The sequence below is a fragment of the Scylla paramamosain genome, chromosome 32 (assembly GCF_035594125.1).
Source record: "Scylla paramamosain isolate STU-SP2022 chromosome 32, ASM3559412v1, whole genome shotgun sequence".
NCBI lineage: Eukaryota > Metazoa > Arthropoda > Malacostraca > Decapoda > Portunidae > Scylla > Scylla paramamosain.
In genome coordinates, this window is record NC_087182.1 from 11,790,591 (window position 1) to 11,811,571 (window position 20,981).

At 37.4% G+C, this 20,981-nt stretch overlaps 1 protein-coding gene across 6 annotated transcripts in view; it reads right to left on the bottom strand.

Moving 5' to 3' along the window:
* LOC135089195 (uncharacterized) overlaps nt 1-20,981 on the bottom strand; it is a 90,207-nt gene that overhangs the window by 23,660 nt on the left and 45,566 nt on the right. For all 6 annotated transcript variants that reach the window (XM_063984524.1, XM_063984521.1, XM_063984522.1 and 3 more), the window contains 6 exons: nt 19,083-19,265; nt 16,870-17,039; nt 8,330-8,474; nt 5,579-5,720; nt 1,040-1,182; nt 345-460 (listed from right to left, as the gene is read on the bottom strand). In XM_063984524.1, coding sequence (XP_063840594.1) covers nt 345-460; nt 1,040-1,182; nt 5,579-5,720; nt 8,330-8,474; nt 16,870-17,039; nt 19,083-19,265 — 899 coding nt within the window. The remainder of the gene's footprint in view (nt 1-344; nt 461-1,039; nt 1,183-5,578; nt 5,721-8,329; nt 8,475-16,869; nt 17,040-19,082; nt 19,266-20,981) is intronic.

Genomic DNA, 20,981 nt, shown 5'->3' on the forward strand with positions numbered 1-20,981 from the left:
ATGAAAATGTAATACACAATATTTTTTTTGTTTGCTTTCTTTATTTAATTTGCAAGAGATCGTGTTTGGTATACTATATGTAGGTGATGAGTGTATTGGAGGGCAAAGTGGTACCCTCAGTGTAAGTGTGGCACTGGGAGAGAGAAAAAAAATAAAAATAAAAATAAATAAATAAATAACAAAGAAGAATGTACAGGGACAAGCAATGGCAGTGCAATAACCATGAAATGGGGGAAGTTGAGGTTGTCATAAACCAAGAACTTCTCATGTTAGAATTATGTATTGGGTTCACATACTAATCATTTATCTTAAAAATACCAATAGTAATGGTTGAAACAACTGACCTGAGCATTAGCAGAGGCATTGTTGGCATCACTCCACATGTGACTGTAAAAGCTGAAATAGTACGAGTTGAGTGCATCCATTACTGCAGGCATGTCTGATCCCGAGCCATAGGAATCTGAGGGTTCAAAGAAACACACTTATGATGCTCTCCTTCAAGTAACTGAATGCTGCTGAGGCCTAACTTGTGATGTAACTATGCTCAACCCAATCCAATATTCACTGTTTTTATTAATTCTAATCTGGTCTGCTCTGATTCATGTTCCTGGAAATTTTCATGAAGTTACAGAAGTTGAGTTGCCATTTGATTTTGTCTATGGAACTCATTATTACATATTTTACATATTCCATTTCTCTCTCTCTCTCTCTCTCTCTCTCTCTCTCTCTCTCTCTCTCTCTCTCTCTCTCTCTCTCTCTCTCTCTCTCTCATACAAATCATCATCCTTACAATCCACAAGTTATTATCATATCTGCATTATCAATCTTGTTTATATTAAAATTATCCATAAGTAGATAATTATCAACATGCATCAACAGCTATTCACTAAAAATAATTAAAAATAAAAAGTAATTATGATAGAGTAGGAAATATCTTTAAGATTAAATTAACATTGTGAATATTATGGTGCTTAGTGTCCCACAGACTTTGATCACTGTGATACTTATGGTCAAGAGGCAGCATGACACACTGACTCACATGATGTGCTCTCTGAAAAGTTGCTGCCCCAGTCAGCCACATTACTTAAGTTGGCCACTGGAAAGATCCATTTTGCTGACTTGCCGTCCAAAACACCAATGCGAGACCTGTCCACACCCACATTCACCAGCTGCCCAAGGTGTCTGTTGGGGGCAAGTTATTGTTAATCTTTCCATACAGCTGGCCTTCTCTCAACTAAGTAGAATTGTGTTACAAGGAGAGAGGAGAAAAAAAAAAAAAAAAAAAAAAAAAAAAAAAAAAATATATATATATATATATATATATATATATATATATATATATATATATATATATATATATATATATATATATATATATATATATATATATATATATATATATATATATACACACACACAGTGTACCACCATACATATACAAATATTCCATAATTATTCAGCCAGAAATATGATAAAAGTCTCTAACATACAGAGGAACAAACAGTATCATACAGTTAAGCAGTCTATGGACTACGGTATCACTACACAATACTGAAAATGATATTATCTGGCAGCTTTAATAATATCTACTTATGTTGTGGTTATATTAATAATAATAATAATAATAATAATAATAATAATAATAATAATAATAATAATAATAATAATGATAATAGTTCTATTACACCCCAAGGCAAAGCCACCTTTATATATCAATGTAGCAATAAAATCTAAGATTAAATAAAGAAATGACAAGAATTAAAAGTTAAAAATGATGATACTATAAACACAAACTATACCATGTGCACCCATGCATACACCTCTACAAAGGTATGTATGTACAGGTATGTATGGTATACCTGTACATCATCCCTCCCCTGCACAGTTTATAAACAACAGGCACAGCCACTCTTGTCATATAGATCTGGTCACAAGGTGGTATTAAAAAGATTGAGACTAATTTTACAGCACACTAACAGATGTCAATGGCATGTGCTGTGGTGCTGAATATCAGCTGTCATCAAGCAGTCTGCTGACTGGCATCATTATGTAAAATTCATGAACTGTTGCACAGGCACACATGTAATTTTATCATTGAGCAGAAAAAAACAAAATTCTTCATCGAACTCAGCAAATCTGCATAAATTTTTTACATGCCATGGCAATAAAGCAATGAGTTGTGCATAGTGTTTTGAGTGACAAGCACCCTTCAAGAGAAACAGAACATCACAAGAAATAAAGCTTGAATCCCACAAAGATGCAAGGGGATAATCAGAGATTCTTAAAGGTGTGCCCTGTTCCTTGAACGACCCAACCTTCATGCTGTGGATCATCACTGGTGATGATACTTGGGTCTACAGGTAAAACCTGAAATCAAACAACAATTTTTTGGAAGAGCTCATGTTTGAAGGTGGTGAGGCAGGTCCACAAAGTGCATGGAGTTCTTCACTATGAATTCAGCCCCAGGTGAGAACACAACTTTAAGAACTTGTTTCAGCAGTGGCAACAGTACTGGGAGTGCTGTATGACTATTCAAACAGACTTCTTTTAAGGGAATGATGCCCAAATTTAAATCAAGAAGGTATTTTCTTTTATAAGCCTAGTCTCAGAATTTTTCAATACCAACTCATACATAGGCCATGCTTTGCCTGTCAGATGTGATGATGGAATTCTCAGATTGCTCTGCCCTACTATTAGATTTAAATTACTTTTCTCTCCTGCTTTCATTCATATTCAAAGTTTGAATCCTATACAAATCAGTGATACCATTACATCCCCAAAGAAATTTCTTGCATTTATTCCAAGCAATCTACATCTAAACACAGTATTCACTCCTCTTCACAGCTTTTTGCTTTATTCATTCTAAAGTTAATCTTTACAACTATTCCTCCATCTACAGCAACATGCAACTCTAAATACTTAAGGGGACCGACTGAGTTGAAAATCTGAAAAATATTGAAAAATGCAAAATTCATCTCATGACATTCTTAGCTCTACTACTTCACAACGTGCATACAATAATTCATCATCCATGTTTAAATGCCATTTAAATACCCATCTAAGTGTCCCCATCTCAAACTCAGTTGCTCAGTCAAGATCAGTGTAGGCGGGAGATGACTGTAGAAAAATACAGTATTTCCTGCCAAATAAGATGCACTTTTTTCCCCAAAAAAATGCCCAAAAAATCACCCTGTGTCATATACTCCGATGGTTAGGTTTAGATACACTCATGGGTTATGGTTACCAGTACTAAAGTAACACCTAAACATCAATGTTTGACTCCAGAATGAAATATCTATGTTTATAATTATTAGATAATGATCACAAATTGAAATAGTGCTTAAAATTACTAGATAATGATTACAAACCAAAATAATGGTAAAAGAAAAACTTGTAGCATCAAGATTAAGATCATAAACATGCACAGGGAATGACTTTACAATTTCAGGCTGACAGCTGGATTGGAACACTAACTCTTCACCCAATGCTGGAACATCTTAACACACAGAAAGGCAGAAAGCAACATAAGGTAATATCATAGTCATAACTGTTCACCGACAGTTTATCAGTGATCAATGATAAGCTAGTATGATATTTTCTACTCTTCTGTGTTGATCTGAGCTGCAACTTGGACCAAAGCTTGATTGAGGGGCAGCCTATAAAGTTCAGGGAAAGTGGAGCTTATTTTATTTTTTCTAAATATCCCCTGCCAAGTTACAGGTGTATCTTATACTCCAGTGCATCTTATATGGTGGGAAATAAAGCATTCATTAAAAAAACTAAAAGTTTATGAGGAACAGTCTTCTTTATGGTGGAGTATGGAAGTTTCCTTTCACAGCCTAGCAGAGTGGGGACAACTGGGTGAGGAAGAGCATGTTGTAAATGCTTAGAGAGAGGGAGGGAGTTTGTGACTCTCTCTCTCTCTCTCTCTCTCTCTCTCTCTCTCTCTCTCTCTCTTTCATCAACTTATGTACCTGCTTAGCATTCACTTACTCTCCACTTTTTGCTCTCTTTCAGCACAATGGGTAAGAGGAAGTCTTACTTTATCCAAAGGAGCAAGGTACTGACAAAAGCACACTGGATATTAGCTTAAAGTAGAGAATAATGAGGGTGTGTGTATATCCTCACAGCACGTCAGCCGCACTCTGTCCTTCCTGCCACCTCATCTCCCACACCTCCCACTCCACATACAAGTTGCTTCTGCCCCTGCTGCCCAAACTACTGCTATTGCTGTGTCTGCTGCTGTACAATTACAGCCACTGCCTTCAAAATCATTGTCTCCACTAGCAAGAGAATCTTAGAGAAGAGATCAAAAATTTTTGAGAGCAATGAAGAAATCTCATTCACTGGAGATGTTTTAGTTTCAGTGAAGCAGCTTCAGCCACTGGTGGGCAACATGCATTGTCCCAAAGCAAAATGTAAAAAAATCCCTGGCTTGACACTCACCACCAATCACAGGGCCACATGCATCAGTGTGGCATGCCCTCATTGTAACAGTGAAGTGTGCAATGTTCCTGAGATAATTCAAAGAGATTCCAGATGCCAGCAAACCAAGTCATCTATGAATCAATCTAACACTTGCAATTATGCCTCAAAATTATCTACAACTCAAAACAAAAGTATTATAATACTTGACACCTAAAAATTCTAGTATTACATGTATATTGATGAAAAATGCGTGTGTCCTTCTAAACTTTGGAGCTTTGTAACTCAAAACTAACTTATTGCACTATTGAGGTGTATTTCTCTGCCATTTACTGTCTGATTTTCATTATTCTGGTGTCATTAGAAAAGGAATTAAAATACCTAAAATTATGTAACAGAATTTTTATTTTTTATTTTTTTTCAAGCTTAAGAGAAATATCCCAATGAGGAAAAATTTTGGATTTTTCTGGACAATGAAATCAAAAATGAAAATTCTGTCACATTATTTTCTTAGAAAATCATCAAAGTATCTTGTGACAAGTTTTCAAGAAAGTCCAAGAAAAACTGTTATCAAAATATGCAAAAATCAAAATCTCATTTTTTTGTATTTTCATTAAAAAGAAAAACTATTGTTCCAAATTTAATGAAACTTAAACATATAACTCATCAAAAAGAACTTCATAGCTCAAAAAATCTGGTGCAGTTTGGCTCATAAACAATGAAAATAGAAAATAACTCAGTTGGTTCCCTTAAAACAGTCTACCTCCTTCAGTGACTTGCATATTATTCAAAATGATATTCATCCTCTAAATATTTACAATTCTCATACAGTTCATAAAGTAAAGAAAACTCCCTAACTTCTGTTTCATGAAAAGAAAAGCATCTGGTATAAAAATTCATCACCACCCAATCTCAGCTCTTTTCATTCACTACTGAACAGCACAGGAAGTGAGAGTGCAAGTAAACCAAATCCTACATTTAAAGTTGAAAAGATTTAAAGAGACACTTCCCTTTAGTAAATTAGTAAATTAATACTTCCCTATCACATTTACTGAAAAATTCTATGAAATACTTTTTAAAAGAAAACTTCATGAATCCAGTCATTCAACTCTCAGTGCATTCTGCAAGAAAACAGGTAGTCATGCACACTCACGAAATGTAGTCACGCTCCTTCTGTGTTTCTGTCTCGCCTCCATCGTAGCCATACACCACTAGCAGGTCCACCTTGTTCTCACTCACAAACTGGTTTGAAGTGTAGGTTGGGCATCGTTCATATTCAGAATAGTCATAGTTTTCTGTAATGGAAGAGTATAATGTTATTCATGTAGTGACAGGAAACTAAAAGGCTCACCAAAAATAACATGGGCCTCACTGATTAAAAAATTGGCCAGATTCAGATTTCTCTACCTAAATTCATCAAAGCTTAAAAAAAAAAAAAAAAGTAGAAAAAAATGACATTTCGTTGCATGAGAAAGGAATGCAAGTATGGGTTGTGTGTAGCAGCTTCAATATCAGAGACAAAGACCTGGCTAGGTGATACATGGTAAACAAATTCACCATCATTTCAATTAACATTCCTATTATTATACTCACATTTTCATGAATTCCTTGATAAGGGTTTAGTAGCTAAACTTCTGAGTGAGCATGTCCTATTATAGGGAGAAGTAGTTATTTCATGCTTGGATTAAATGATTCATGAAATTCTACAACAAAATGAGTTATAAAAGCAGTGGCAAAAAATCTCAGGTACCAAGACTCTCTCAAAAACCTCAAGTGAATGAGAAGTGGGAATAATCAGAAGGAACAGTTGGAAAGGGAGGCAAAGATTTGATTTTTAAAAGCTACCCCTGCTGCCACTACTTGAGTTATTCAAGTACTACTTTACACTGCTGCACAGAATATTACTATTTTATTTCAGTATTTTCTGGTCCTCTTAGATTAAATGAAGGCATATGATAATTTGCTACAAGAACAACACACATTGCCTTTAAATTACATATCCACTTTTCTTTCTCTAAACTCTATCCATCAGACTGAATCAAATCCAACATCCATGAAAAACTGTTTCCAGATTAAAAAATTGGCCAGATTCAGATTTCTCTACCTAAAACCATCAAAGCTTAAAAATCTATACCAAAGTAGGAAAAAATGACGTATTTTGTTACTTGAGAAAGGAATGCAAGTATGGGTTGTGTGTAACAGCTTCAATTACGGAGACAAAAGCCTAGCTAGGTGATACATGGTGAACAAATCCACCACCATTTCAATTAACATTCCTATTATCAGAAAACATGAAACCTTTGAAATGAACAGCAAATAAAACTAACAGGAACTATTGCAAAATAAATATTGAAAAATGCAGTAATAGGAATACAACACAACCTAGATGGATATATCTATCCATATATGATGCATGTTTGTAAAAGTTTCCCTATATGGATAACTGTGATAGGAGCACCTTCATTTATTCCTGTCCTCAAGCATCCTCTAATCTTCTCATCCCTTTCTTTCACATATTTCAAAGGTGGGTGTTTTTCCCTTATCATACACTTGCTTGATTCTTGATTATAACAGGACAAGTGTTCTTTGTGTAATTTTCGTAAATACATTGATCTGAGTTTCATTTGTACTAAATTTACATGCTGATGAATTAAAGGGAGTGACATTTTATTTGTGCCATGTTAATCATAATAGTATTAAAGATAATCAATCTTAGCAAGCCATGTTACCAGTCTTACTTGCACCACATAGCATCATGCTCCTCCTAATCACATGAAGCCATCACATACTAACTCCTGGAGGTGTGACTGACAAATATTTGGTTGTAATATTAAATGGATTAACATGGATGAATTGCTTGTCAACATCTGCCCCATGCAATTTGGTCCCACAAAAGCTGGCCACACATGCACTACCAACCACAGTTATAGTAGTTGTATTCACTTCAGAGGTTGAAAGTAACTGTTCAATAATCATGTTGCACAGTGAACATGTCAAAAGAAACTAATGCACACTTTTGGAACAAGCTGGTTTACAGTTCCCAGTGGCCTGTGTTCGACAATACTTGAGGATTAGCTACTTTGCAAATCATGTTAGTACCACAGCCTCTGTGTTCATGTCAGCAATAATGGAGTACCTAAGTGCCAAAATATTGGAATTGGTAGGCAACATAACGTTAAAGAGCAAGGTGTGCATTACTGCACAGCACATCATCTTTTCAGTGCAGAATGATCAAGACTTAAGTGAATTATCATGAGTGTCACTATATCTAAGGATGGATATGTACCTAATATCAAGAATTACATATCTCCAAAAACAGCATCATGGCAAAAGACTATATAAATTCACTTTCTTGTTTCAAACCACAATATAGAAATGCAGTGTCTTTAGAGCATCATCCTACCAGCTTTGGGAATAATAACAACCTGCAGATTCTTTCATTACTCAGAGATGAGTCTTATTCTAGCTGTGACCACAATAAGTGGACTTAGTCAATGTAGACATGTTATGTAGGTAAGAGCTCACAAAGAATCATCCAAGTTCCATAAATCTATTTTTGACATCACTTCTCTGGCATCACATTTCAATGAAAGTTGTCCTTTTGTACCCACTGCATATACCAAACTTAAATATGTTCTCTTATTCATCTTTGCCATTTTTTTTTTTACATGGCCAAACCACCATAAATGAAAAATATAATGCAAGAAGTACAACTTTAAGATGGTAATGGAGAGAGAAATATCTTCAAAAGGAAAAAGTAATCATTGTCTTTCATCACTTCTGAAAAGGATGCTACATACTTCCATGGGAAAGTCTTGGTAACCAGATGGCATCTCTAAGATGTCTCTGTTGTGGTCATTCCACAGTTACAAAGGATATAATTAAAGCAAAATGCAGTTCTTACCTACAAAGTTGATAAATTCAGTCCATGCCCCCGCAAGGGCTTCCTTAAAATGACGCTCAATGAGCGAGAAGTCATTTTTTTTTTCCTTAATTCTCTCTCTGACAGTCGGAATCTTTGCTGAGTAGGCATACATGTAATTCAGTGCCTGAAAATGAAAAAAAACATACATTATTCATGATAAAAACTTGAACTAGAAGGGTAAATACATTGAAATTGGAAAGCTCTGATTTGAGAGGTATTTGAGAAAATTTCTTTTTTCCATAAATGAGGCGGCATTCAATTAAAATCAGAAAACATGAGGATGAGAATCAAATGCACATACTTTTTTACTTCACTATTTTCTCAAATTCTTGAGGGAAGATGTCACAGCCCCAACTCTTGCAAACCTATTTCTTTATGGTTGCCTACTTTCTTATGTCAGAATTTTTGAGGAAAGAGTTCACAGTTCCTAAACTTGTTTTTTTCAAGGTTGCCTTATCAGGCGGATCTTGGCTATCATGTTCTTATGGGATACCACAATCAATTTGCAACTGATACATCAAAGTCCCAGTTATGTACAGTACTATAGTCTATTTGCTTAAGCTAGATTCCTGGCACCTAGGCAGGTTTGTAAGCTCACAGCCGATTGACTGTACCACTCTCTCGCTAGCACTCATGTCAAGCCACATTTTGCATGCCTGAGTGAGAAATGTTTATATATATATATATATATATATATATATATATGCCATAACTCACTTCATATATGGAATAGCCAGTTTTGGTTGACACCATCAGACTCACCAGTGACTGTAGAATCCAGACAAAACAAAAAGGGAAATGGTATTTATTATGATTAATTGAAATGTGAAGATATTAAAAAAATTTTATAACATGTTTTACTTATGCTTGCTATTTTCATTGAATGCTGAAATATATCATTACATTACATAGAAAAACTCGTGAGCACGATAGTATGATCAGGATGCACATATTGAAAACTCAGAGCCATTTACAGCAGTGTGTCACATGCCACAACCACCATACGCGATACTTAGCATGATGGTTAGTGGTAGGTGAGGGTCTTGGGTAGGAGGAACAGGACAGCTGTGACACTGCAGGAACCTTCCAAAAGTGTGTGTGGGTTTTTTTTTTTTTTTATGTAGGAGAACACTGACCAAGGGCAACAAAAATCCGATAAAAAAAAAATGCCCACTGAAATGCCAGTCCCATAAAAAGGGTCCAAAGCGGTAGTCAAAAACTGAAGGATGTGTCTTGAAACCTCCCTCTTGAAGGGAAGTTTCAAGTCATAGGAAGGTGGAAATACAGAAGCAGGCAGGGAACTCCAGAGTTTGCCAGAGAAAGGGATGAATGATTGAGAATACTGGTTAACTCTTGGGTTAGAGAGATGGACAGAATAGGGGTGAGAGAAAGAAGAAAGTCTTGTGCAGCGAGGACGCGGGAGGAGGGGAGGCATGCAGTTAACAAGATTAGAAGAGCAGTTAGCATGAAAATAGTGGTAGAAGACAGCTAGAGATGCAACATTGCAGCGATGAGAGAGAGGCTGAAGACAGTCAGTTAGAGGAGAGGAGTTGATGAGATGAAAAGCTTTTGATTCCACCCTGTCTAGAAGAGCAGTATGAGTGGAACCCCCCCATACATGGACGGATAAGGCCCTTGTACAGAGTTAGCAGCTGGGGGGGTGAGAAAAACTGGCGGAGACATCTCAGAACACCTAACTTCATAGAAGCTGTTTTAGCTAGAGATGAGATGTGAAGTTTCCAGTTCAGATTATAAGTAAAGGATAGACCGAGGATGTTCAGTGTAGAAGAGAGGGACAGTTGAGTGTCACTGAAGAAGAGGGGATAGTTGTCCGGAAGGTTGTGTCGAGTTGATAGATGGAGGAATTGAGTTTTTGAGGCATTGAACAATACCAGGTTTGCTCTGCCCCAATCAGAAATTTTAGAAAGATCAGAAGTCAAGCATTCTGTGGCTTCCCAGCGTGAAATGTTTACATCCTGAAGGGTTGGACGTCTATGAAAAGACGTGGAAAAGTGCAGGGTGGTATCATCAGCGTAGGAGTGGATAGGACAAGAAGTTTGATTTAGAAGATCATTAATGAATAATAAGAAGAGAGTGGGTGACAGGACAGAACCCTGAGGAACACCACTGTTAATAGATTTAGAAGAAGAACAGTGACCGTCTACCACAGCAGCAATAGAACAGTCAGAAAGGAAACTTGAGATGAAGTTACAGAGAGAAGGATAGAAGCCGTAGGAGGGTAGTTTGGAAATCAAAGCTTTGTGCCAGACTCTATCAAAAGCTTTTGATATGTCCAAGGCAACAGCAAAAGTTTCACCAAAATCTCTAAAAGAGGATGACCAAGACTCAGTAAGGAAAGCCAAAAGATCCAGTAGAGCAGCCTTGACGAAAACCATACTGGCGATCAGATAGAAGGTTGTCAAGTGATAGATGTTTAAGAATCTTCCTGTTGAGGATAGATTCAAAAACTTTAGATAGGCAGGAAATTAAAGCAATAGGACGGTAGTTTGAGGGATTAGAACGGTCACCCTTTTTAGGAATGTAGACAAACTTCCAGCAAGAAGGAAAGGTAGATGTTGACAGACAGAGCTGAAAGAGTTTGACTAGGCAAGGTGCAAGCATGGAGGCACAGTTTCGGAGAACAATAGGAGGGACATCATCAGGTCCATAAGCCTTCCAAGGGTTTAGGCCAGTGAGGGCATGGAAAACATCATTGTGAAGAATTTTAATAGGTAGCATGAAGTAGTCAGAGAGTGGAGGAGAGGGAGGAACAAGCCCAGAATCGTCCAAGGTAGAGTTTTTAGCAAAGGTTTGAGTGAAGAGTTCAGCTTTAGAAATAGATGTGATAGCAGTGGTGCCATCTGGTTGAAATAAAGGAGAGAAAGAAGAAGCAAATTTATTGGAGATATTTTTGGCTAGATGCCAGAAGTCACGAGGGGAGTTAGATCTTGAAAGGTTCTGACACTTTCTGTTAATGAAGGAGTTTTTGGCTAGTTGGAGAACAGACTTGGCATGGTTCCGGGCAGAAATATAAAGTGCATGAGATTCTAGTGATGGAAGGCTTAAGTACCTTTTGTGGGCCACCTCCCTATCATGTATAGCATGAGAACAAGCTGTGTTAAACCAAGGTTTGGAGGGTTTAGGACGAGAAAAAGAGTGAGGAATGTACGCCTCCATGCCAGACATTATCACCTCTGTTATGCGCTCAGCACAAAGATGGGTCTCTGACACGGAAGCAGTAGTCATTCCAAGGAAAATCAGCAAAATACCTCCTCAGGTCCCCCCAACTAGCAGAGGCAAAATGCTAGAGGCACCTTCACTTAGGGGGATCCTGAGGAGGGATTGGAGCGATAGGTCAAGATACAGAGATGAGATTGTGATCAGAGGAGCTCAACGGAGAAGAAAGGGTGACAGCATAAGCAGAAGGATTGGAGGTCAGGAAAAGGTCAAGAATGTTGGGCGTATCTCCAAGACGGTCAGGAATACAAGTAGGGTGTTGCACCAATTGCTTTAGATCATGGAGGATAGCAAAGTTGAAGGCTAGTTCACCTGGATGGTCAGTGAAGTGTGAAGTGTGAAGTGTGTGTGTGTGTGTGTGTGTGTGTGTGTGTGTGTGTGTGTGTGTGTGTGTGTGTGTGTGTGTGTGTGTGTGTGTGTGTGTGTGTGTGTGTGTGTGTGTATTGTAATGTGCAACAAGATAAAACAACACAAAGTGAAGAAAGTAAAACCACATCAGAGAGAGAGAGAGAGAGAGAGAGAGAGAGAGAGAGAGAGAGAGAGAGAGAGAGAGAGAGAGAGAGAGAGAGAGAGAGAGAGAGAGAGAGAGAGAGAGAGAGAGAGAGAGAGAGAGAGAGAGAGAGAGAGAGAGAGAGAGAGAGCTAGGGCACGAACAGCAGATGTATGATTGAGAGTGGCCACTCACTGCCACAAACTTACCATAAGAACCCCCGCGCCTAGAGACTCACATTCCCAATTAATTTACCTTATTTCTATTTGTTCAGTAAGTTTGAATCACATAGTTTACAACAGAAAAGTTGTCCTTAACAATGGTATAATCAGTATTCATCTAGCCCCCTTGTTTAGTCAGTAGAATTTTTAAAAGTAAAGTGTTTTATTCAAGTAAAGACCACATGCAGGGAGCGGTGTGTGGGCAGGCATCTGTATGAGCGTGTGTAACACCCCCCCTTCTCCTTGTACCCCTTCCCCATAGTAGCAGCAAGGGAAAGTGTTTAGACTGCTTTCCCAGAGTCAGTCACTAGAAAGCTGTTGGAAGGAGCAGACATACTGAGACATGCCCTAATATTTGGAGGACACTAAGGCGGGATACTGGTTAGCTGGGTTAGTTGCCTTAAGGGGGATAAGTAAGTCATTACTGGCCGTATGCCCTGGCCTATTTATATAGAATAGGAGTCTCCATAGTAGCCTGCCAGTATGGGAAGTTGTGTATTACACACACACTATACCTAGGGAAGTGACTCCTCTGCTGTGTGAGGGTGCAGGCTGAGCTTACACAATGAGCAGTGAATAACCCTCCAGTGTTGTTGTTGTGGACATTCATCTGTAGTAGTTTCTCATGTCTTGTGTTAGTAAACTTGTTGTGTCTTAAATGCTACTGCTGGCTGATTCAGTTCAGCCGCAGAAGACCTAAGTAATTAGCTGCATAGTGAACTTATACTCCCTCCTTAGGTCCTGACAAAGCCTACTGTCCAGGAGGCAGTAAATGACACTACTCAAGTTGAGGCTATAATACTGTTGGGCAGTGGGAGGACTGTCACAGTGGGCAGAAGTCCATCGGGGTATTATGCCTCGACCGTATACGTGTTATTGTATGTCAACTGTTTTTCCTAGACGTGATTGTCGATTCTTCTGCAGCTGTGGGTGTTCAGTGTTATCTGGAGCATTTCCCTTGTCTGTGGGTTGGTAAAACAGTCAGGCGACCTGAACTTAGTGTGACCTGGAGTTATGACTGTGGTGAATAGGGGTGCAAGAGTCTCAAGGGACCATGTACATCTGCCTGTGAGCCCTGCACTGAGTCCATGTTAAGAGGTGGCTCAGTGAAGCTAGTCCAGGTGCAGCAGCTTTGTGAAGGGGCAGGGATTTGTGGTCATAACAATATATATATATATATATATATATATATATATATATATATATATATATACGAGTATATATATATATATATATATATATATATATATATATATATATATATATATATATATATATATATATATATATATATATATATATATATATAGATAGATAGATAGATAGATAGATAGATAGATAGATAGATAGACAGATATATAGATAGACTGATAGATAGATATGCATTTATGGGTAGGCTGGGATTGAAAGATTGTTAGGCAAAATTTGTCTCACAATACCTCAGCTTTCATTAATTATTTCCATTCAAACTTGTAATAAAAGGTTGTTGAAGACAAACAGCCTCCATTACATGAAGCACCTTTGCTTTTCTGGAGAAAAGTTACATATTTTCATTGTACAATTCTTTTGGAAGACTTTTACTTTATTTCTTATTTATTTATTTTTTATTTACCAACATAACCCAACCTCCCTAACCAAATTAGGCTTTTACAGAGGACTAAGGCAATCTTTTGCCGTAACATTACAACACTATAGCAGGCATAATCCTGCTTAACTTCAGCAATTTTGGGATGTGACATCTTAATTTAAAAGAGATTATGTAACTGCCATAAAAAATTATACTAAAATATCATGTTTTCATCTTTCCAAGCCCTTTCTGTATCAACCAACAAGTACTTTACATACAGGTTTCATAGTTAAGTTCCTCATAACTATGAAAAAGGATATGAAAATCCATTGCCCTTATGAAATAAAATTGATTTTTTTTCATAACTGTGAGTATAATAATTCTGGGTACTATTTATAACTTTTTTATTAATATCGTCCCAGTTGTTTGATGTCTAACTTCACCCTGCCTCCACATGCCACGCCAAGTGTTGCACCGCTGTGATGGTTGCAGTGAGTGACACATTACTATAAATGCCTCCGTGTTTTCAATATGTGGAGATTTATCTGTATTCTGATCACACTATCATGTTCACAAGAGTTTTTCATACGTAATGTAACATTTCAGCATTCAATAATTAACTGTTGAAAATATCGAGCATAAGTAAAACATGTTAAAGACTTTTTAATATCTACACAGTTTAAGTCATCATAATACCATTTTCCTTTTTGTTTCAGCACGTTTTATACAATACATATTGATTTTACAGTCACTGGTGAGTCTGATGGTGTCAACCAAAACTGACTATTCCGTATATAAAGTGAGTTATGGCATATAATATAGAAACATTTTTTCATTCAAGCATGCAAAATGTGGCTTGATGTGAACCCTAGCAAGAGAGCAGTGCAGCCAATCAGCTGTGAGCTTACAAACCCACCTAGGCACCATTGGCCATATTCATGAAGCAATCCTAGTGAGTCTTAGCTATGTAACGTGTCATAAGTAGGACAAAATGGCACATTTTTGTCACAAACTGTGTGCGTCTGTCATAAATTTGTGTGGGATGCCAAGACTAGGTCCATCCTGTCCTAGCAGTTTATGACAGATGTTCACCACAGCCAAGATGGCTTCCCCACAACATCTCCAGCTCAGGAATTAATTACTTAGATAGGATGTACTAAATGAACTTAATAACATGAAACTCATCAGAAGATATTGTTTAGACCAAGCAGGTATTCTCTTTGTTACTGATCTAGTAAGGCACACCTAAAAGAGTGACACAGAAAGGAGAAATCCACTTATCCCTAGAGTTTAGGTGATCATAACACCTAGATAACAAGCTGCTGGGAAAAGCTGCTGAGAAAATGCAATTGTGCAGTAGTGATGGCCTTGGGGATTGTCAAGAGAGCCTTCCTTGCCACTAAACCATTTGAACACGGTGTTTGTTTGAGGCGTTCCTACAGGATCACATCTATTGTATTTCCAAGATTGAATTTCTATCTTACCCACTGTATCTCTTATCCCAATACATAAAAATGAAAGAAATATTTATAGAAACTATAAATTAGTAGTAAACATCAGTTTTTGCTTCATCTTTTAGTATTTGAAATTATGCAAGTGCTATATATAGCAGCTGCTCATGTCACCACTTATACAATTTATGATAGATGTTCTAAGTTATGATATGCATCTGCCATAGCTATGACATATCATAACTTTATGAAGAATACAGCCCCAGGAATCTAGCTTAAGTGAACAGACTATAGTCATAAGTATTGGAGAAATAACTGAACAGTTGGCAGTATCAAGGACAAGTCAAGCATTGGTTACAGTGGTTTAGGGAGGAAGGGAATCATGATACACATGAACCTAAAAAACTGTCTGGGCATCCCCTGAGAGACAAATGAGAGGGCTGTTACTGTCTTAAAGCATGCAGTGGAGTCTGATGTCAAGACCACTGGATGCTTTAAGACCGTAACAGCCTTCTGGGATGCCAAGACTATTTTTTTGGTTCAGGCGTATCATGATTCCCTTCCTCCCTGGATACTGGCAAGTGTTCAGTTATTTCTCTAACCAAATGGCCTGCTTCCTTGAGGATCATGATCTACACAATAATCTTAGATGAATACTCTTTCATTTTAGCCATATTAGCAAACAGAATGAATTATCACAAGATGTCATTGCACAATAATATGTCAGGATGCAGAAAAAGTCACTGCATGTAACTGCTCTCCAACACGCCCCGAGGCATGCTGAGGGGAGGCTATGAGTCAGCAGCATAAAGCTGAGAGTTGCAGTGACATCATGGCAGGAGCTGATATTTTCAGCTAAAATGATTCATTCTTAAGAGGACCATGCTTTTTTTGCCATAAGTACTGGACCTCCCAGCCAGGAATCCAGTACTTGTGATTAGTACTGTAAATATGTAGTGGATTTGTTCATATATTCACAATCATAAAATTCAACTAATTAAGTAGAAGGGAATACAGACTTCTTGGTGCAAATAATAATAAAAAAAATAAATAAATAAATAAATAAATAAATAAAAAATACTATAAAGTTGTTGCAGACCCACTTGTCATCTTTCTCTCTCCAGATTGGGAGAACCAACTCTCTTTTCCCATTAGGAAGAATGGCACTGGTCTGCCACACAGCACTGGATGGATCCCCTCCATGAAACCTTACCCCAAGGTTTCAGCTACTCTACATTTATATTGTTGATCTTGGCTGTCTTTCAACTAACCTCTACAACCTCTAATCTCCACAAGAGAAGCTGAAGTTTTGCTTATTGGTGGGTTGGTATCCACTATATGAACACCAGTAAAAGGAAGCTGTCTGCTTGTGGGTTCATCATTTCCAACTATGGCTAATGCATAAAGCACTCAATCTACTTGGTTTTATTCATGCACTCAACAAAACATAAATTCATTCCTGGGAATGAATTTGAAGAAGTATTACAACAAATGTCAGGAATAATATCTTTGGTGACAATTTTAATCTACTCATTCATAACAATTCACAGTACCTGCTCTTCAATGACTTGAAGGTTCAAGGACTTGAAAGCTTCTATCCTATTGCAGGCCTTGTAGTCAGGATAACCAGGGAGGCCATGGTCACTGTAGTACATTCTTATGGCCTGGGATAAACTAAGCTGGTTATTGCTTGACTCCATCAGCACTTTCTGGATCAGCAAACCTGTACACCAAAGACAAAATAGTCATCATCTTGTTCTCTTTAGAATAAAGTATTTTCTCAAGCCCTTTAAACTCAAGTAATAAATTATATATGATTAACATACTGCAAGAAAAATTATATACACAAGTGCATCTACTCAAGAGCAATAATACAATTCCAGATAGTACCATACAATTTTCATTGTTTTCTTTGCCACAACACTGGCAGTGTCTTGCCCAATCATTATGGTCAGTGTGATCTTTAACCCTCTAAAGGACAAGGACATTCGTCATGGACATCCCTCCCAGCCAGACTAATTTTGACAATTCAGCAAAAATAGGTCATTTTCCATCACCAATTTCTCAACTGACTGATTGCTTAAAGTGTAATAGCATCACACTTATCAATCCTTCCTCTTCAATCTCCTGCAAACCCGAACTCTCTAGGTGATGTCATGTCTCTGTGGCGAAATGAAGAAACTTTCAGCGCTTTCTCAGCCTGTGTTTGGAAGGTTGCGTGCCATGCCGTGCCATGGCCTGGCTGGGGCCCCAGCTGAGGGGCCACAAGCCTCCTTTATCAGTTTCCCTCATCAGTACCTCTTAGTCACTCACTCACATGAATGCCTTTAGATACACTAAAGGAAATAGTTTTGCTGTCTGTCACTTATAACATCCAAGAAAAAAAATCTAATAGTCACGGCTGGGAGGATGTACATGAGCAAAACACAGTCTACTCATCTTTTATTTTTTCTCTGGTAAAACCACTTTTGAGACTTGAGAGAGTAACTTCTAACTCTCTACCAATAGCATTTTCACTAAGAGGTTGTTTTGGAGTAAATTTGCCCTTATGTGGAGAAGACATTGAGCGCTTATCCTCATCCAAGGAATCAGAGGAAGAGGAATGATTATTTTCCCGAGTAGCCATCACTATAGTTAGCAGGACACTGAGGTTCAGAGGGAGACATTGTTGTGAGGAAGGATGTTCGCAGCCCAAAAAAATTCATGTGAAAATATGAAATTAATCCTGCAAAATGCAGGTCAACTATAGATGCCACCAGCCCTCTATATTGCATCAACCATAGATACCACCCGTCCTTTAGGAGTTAATGTATTGTCTGTTACATTTAAGGGATTAATGTTTGTAAGTAAATTTCTCTTACACTGCTTATCCAACATAAACAAAAACCTTGACAAGTTTTTATCACTTGACAAATGTATGCATTCAATAGACTAATTTTATCAATGAGCTATACCAATATAATACAAGTATATATTCTCAATTCATCATACAGCATTACTAAGACTCAAAATCAATAATTATCTGGAAAGCTTGTTGTGGACACTTACAAAACTATAATTATTTAAATGAAAACTGATGAGAAGAATAAAGTTATGTAACAGGTTCACACTATAATATTGTGTGTGTGTGTGTGTGTGTGTGTGTGTGTGTGTGTGTGTGTGTGTGTGTGTGTGTGTGTGTGTGTGTGTGTGTGTGTGTGTGTGTGTGTGTGTGTGTGTGATTCACCTATGGTCATCTGCTGGTCACCCAGCCAGCCGTTATCCTACGGAAAGAGCTCAGAGCTCATAGTGACCAATCTTTGGGTAGGACTGAGACCACTTACACACCATACAACAGGACAGTGAGGTCACAATCCCTCGGGTTACATCCCGTACCTACTTGCTGCTAGGTGAACAGGGGCTACACATTAAGAGGCTTGCCCATTTGCCTCGCCATGCCTGGGATTCAAACCCGGGTCTTCTTGGTTGTGAGCCAAACTTGCTAACCACTACACTACGTGCGTGCACGTGCGCGCGCGCGTGTGTGTGTGTGTGTGTGTAGCTGCTGGAAATATGTAACTTGGCCAAAATTTTATTGCAATATCAAGATATATCTGTTGTTATTTTCTATAAAACAATGCTATGTATTTTCCAAGTTGATTTTTCAAATCTAATAAATCCATGAATTGACCTTAAAATATAAACACAAAAATTCAACCTTCCAGCCTCAATTAATATTACTGAATGTGTCGTATTTGTGCAAAAGGAAGTCAGATTGTTCACTCACTGTCTATGCCAGCAAAGATTTCAGCTCGGGTCATGTAGGGAACATTAAGGTTGTAGTTCCTCTCTAGAGTATAAATCTTGGGAGCAGCCGTACTGTTGGCAAACATTCCTCGAGGTCCCAAGTAGAAATTATTGCTGCCCACCTTTGCTAGGTAGCCAACCACAGCGGTCTGACCAATGTCACCTGTGGAATTACTGAAACTTAGGTGTGATGCATCACATTATTGTTCACTATTCCACATATCCTTAATCATGCTTCCTTCATCAGTAGACACAGATGGGTGACAAGACAACACTATTACTCAGAGACTACTTCAGTAACCATGGTTAATAAAACATAAAATGTTTATGATCAATACTCAAGCTAATTCAAAACCAAGAATGACATCCTGGGAATTATCATTTCATAATAGAAACCACAACAATATTAAGTAGAATGCTACTGCCATTCTGCACTACTTAAAATGATCAATTAACTTTTAATGTTGGTCTCAAAAATTACAATGTTAGCAACTTTCAGTTTTTGCTACTCAATTAAGTGCAGCATATAATTGTACTTGAAATGGCACTGTAATCTAGAGAGGTTTCTCAAAGGTCTGCTTTGAAACAGACATTTTCTTGATGATTATGTAATGATCTCTCCCAGAACATGATCAGTTGCATATTAACCACATGGTACATCTTTGAAAATCTTCATACTACTTAGAACTTAAGAACAAATGACAAGAATGGAACAGTATTCTGCTGACTCACCACATTTTATTTACTTTTTCTTGCTTAATAACTGAAAAATTACATATGTGACACAGAGCCAATACATGCACACCCTTCTTGTTCCTAAACTGTTATTACTGAGCCAAGTTGAGACATTCCCCTATGATCATGATGAAAAGAGGAAAATTTAAAAAAATATACAAAATAATAATAACAATAATAATAAAATAATAATAATAATAATAATAATAATAATAATAATAATAATAATAATAATAATAATAATAATAATAATAATAATAATAGTTGCAAGTCCATAGCTTAATTGCTACCATCATCACCATTCTCAAAACCTGTCAGACAGAAGGTACTGGTGGTAGCACAGCTCAACAAATTCCTCATCTTGTACTGCAGCATTTCTTAATTATGAGAAACAGCTAAGTCCCTAAGGTTAAAAACAAATAAATAAAATAAACAAAGCAACAGAAGCAATGCTTCAAATGTTACAAAACCTTCAAGAGTACTTTATTTTAAAAACATGCATTCTAATGTGGCCTAAAGATGATGAAAAAAGTATCTTCTTGTAAGAACAACTTCCAGTCTAATGTGGTTTTTCATATTTCAAAACACTTGTTCTCCCACAGCCACCTCTCAGTGACTTGATTATGGGTAACATGAAGCAAGACTCACTAGTCAGTCAATCAAATTTACCAACTCGTTTCACTGAAACTATGCCACCACATAGTGTGACACTGGCCTAGATGGCCCTTCTAGTCATATGCTGCAATGGCTGACTACCCAAAATTTGGTCCCAGCACCCAGATTCCTCATCACAAGCATATCCACCTCCCCTTAGACAAAAAGCTCAAGATAATACAGGGGTATTGAAGCTGGAAAAACACTTAAAGGGAGGATCTTTAAGGTTTATCAATGATGGTCTTTGGACTTTGGGTGGAGTACAGAAATAAGGGGTTTCAAAAGTCTTTCTAATACAATATTTCTCTAACACAATGGCCTTGCTGAAGAAAATTATCACATTGGAGGAGGACCAACTGTAGTACCAGTGTGCTGCCTCCAGACACACAATGATAATGATCTTTTCTGTTTGTGTACTGAACATGTAATTGGTTGGATATCACAGTAGTCAGTGAGATGACATATCTGACACCAACATAACAATCAGCGA